Raw genomic sequence first — 2,142 nt, forward strand, 5'->3', positions numbered from 1 at the left:
CACCTGTCCCCCGCCCCCCGCCCCCCCAAGGTACCGGAACGTGAGTGTGCTGCGGGGCGTGGTGGCGGGGTACGCCAGGGCGGACCTGCCGCTGGAGGTGGTGTGGAGCGACATAGACTGGATGGAGCGGTTCAGGTGACACCTGGTTGCTTTGTCGCCAATCGGCCCGCGGGGCGCGCCAGGGGCGGTAGAATTTCGGGTTCCCCACAGCCCTGGGGTTGCCGGTGATGCTTACCTGCGACAGGGATCATGCGTTCAGCGGCGTCAGCTCAAAGGTGCTCTTTCGGAGCTCCTGTCTTTGACCCCTCTCGCACCCGCTCACCTGCTATTCATGGTTCGCCCACTCTTTGCACACTCAGCCTCCCCTCCCGCCCACCTTCCCCCCCCCAACCCCCTGCTCTCCCACTCCCCTATTCATCCGCCCCCACAGTCACCCCATTAACCCCGCACTCCCAAAACAAAAACCTCCACCCCAGGAACTTCCAGCCTGACCCGGTCAACTACCAGCCCCAGGAGCTGGCGGCCTTCATCAAGGGGCTCCACGACAACGGGCAGCACTGGTGCGATTTCGGCGGCAGCCGCGTTGGGCGGGGGGGAGCTTGGGGCCGGGCCGCCGCCGAGGATGGGGGGGTAGGGAGAGGCGGAACGTGCGGTCAGCGGCATGCACATCACATCACGCAAACTATACATGTGTACACCTGTACATGCATACAATACACATCAACACATGTCCATGTCTACACCCTGGCGTGCTGGCCGCGATCTACCGCAACCCCCAGGGTGCCCATCCTTGACGCCGGCATCCCGCCTGTCCCGGGCTACCCCGCCTATGAGGCGGCGACCAAAGCCGACATCTTCATAAAGGACGCGGACGGCTCCCCCTACCTGGGGCAGGTGATGACCGGTGGTTGAAGGGGGGGGAGGGCGGTTTGGTTTGGGGGGCAGCTGGTTTGGGGCGCAGGGGAGTGTGGGGGCAGGTGGTTCAAGGGACTGCTGATTTGGGGGCCACTTGGGTTTGGAGGCCATCTAGTTTGGGTGACAATTTAGTTGAGGGGCAGTAATAGTTTTTTTTTGGGGGGGAGGTTGAGGCAAACGCGAGTTGAGGGGTCGCGGTGTTTGGCGAAGGCTGATTAGGTAAGGATAAGGGTGGCGCACGTGGCCAGGGGGCCGCGGGAGAACAGCAACACTTGGTGACGGGGGGCTGCTTAGAACGGTCATGGCAGTGTCCACCTGGGGTCTCAGTCGCCCTCCAACCCCTCGCCTCGAGCACTGCACTGCACTGCCCGTGTGCTCTATTGCGCTCCACTCCCCTTGTGCCCCGCCGAAGTCCTCTCCCTGCCTCTCCCCCCCGCCAGGTGTGGCCCGGGGCCACGCACTACCCCGACTTCCTGCACCCTGACACCCGGCAGTGGTGGGCCGACCGCCTGGCGGCGATGCACCAGCTCCTGCCCTTCGATGGGATATGGATTGGTGAGGGGACGGGCCGCTCTCATTGCTTGAGCGTGGGCAAACCAACGAATCAGCACCCACCATCAAACAGCCGGTCACGACAGTGGGTCGCGTCTGCATGTGCGCTCGCGCGCGCAAGGCCTTGGGCGGACCAGAGGGAGGGGGCCGGGGCGAGGGGGGCCTCCTCGCTACGGCTGCCGCCAGGCACGGAGGCGCAGCCGAACCGGGCCCTGTACTGGCCCCACCTGTTCATGCTCTCCACCGCTTTCACCACATCGGCAGCAGTGTAAGTGTTATGCTTACCGCCCCCCCTTTCGCCCTTTAAAACCATAACAACACATCACAATTAACCCTGATCCCCCAGACATGAACGAGCCCTCAAACTTTTGCAGCGGTGCGCGGGGCGTGCAGTGGGGGGGGGGGCCAGGGGCGGCTTCCGGAGCGCCGCGTTCCGCGGGGGCCGCGCTGCGGCGGCGGCGCTGCTCCCTGGTTGTGGGATCGTCAGGGCAGAGATTCTCGGGCCCGGGCTGGGTCAGCACTTTCACAGGGGCGCCCCAGTTGAAGCGCACACGCCTGCCTGCCTGCCACTAGAAGCTGCGCCCCGCGCGCATACGTCGCACGCGCCCCCCTCCCGCAAGGACACAGTCCAAACACATACACGTCACTCACGCCACACACCACCTCTTCCTGCTC

At 64.9% G+C, this 2,142-nt stretch overlaps 1 protein-coding gene across 1 annotated transcript; it reads left to right on the forward strand.

Annotated features, from left to right (window-relative positions):
* Window positions 1-121: 121 nt before the first annotated feature.
* On the forward strand, window positions 122-912 carry MNEG_16602 (hypothetical protein; the record flags this gene model as incomplete). The annotated part of the gene is made up of 3 exons (XM_014034928.1): window positions 122-135; window positions 477-560; window positions 780-912. The coding sequence occupies 3 exons, from the start codon at window positions 122-124 to the stop codon at window positions 910-912; spliced, it is 231 nt and encodes a 76-aa protein (XP_013890382.1).
* Window positions 913-2,142: the final 1,230 nt, after the last annotated feature.

This window comes from Monoraphidium neglectum (assembly GCF_000611645.1).
Source record: "Monoraphidium neglectum strain SAG 48.87 unplaced genomic scaffold scaffold06568, whole genome shotgun sequence".
In the NCBI taxonomy this organism is placed as follows: Eukaryota; Viridiplantae; Chlorophyta; class Chlorophyceae; order Sphaeropleales; family Selenastraceae; genus Monoraphidium; species Monoraphidium neglectum.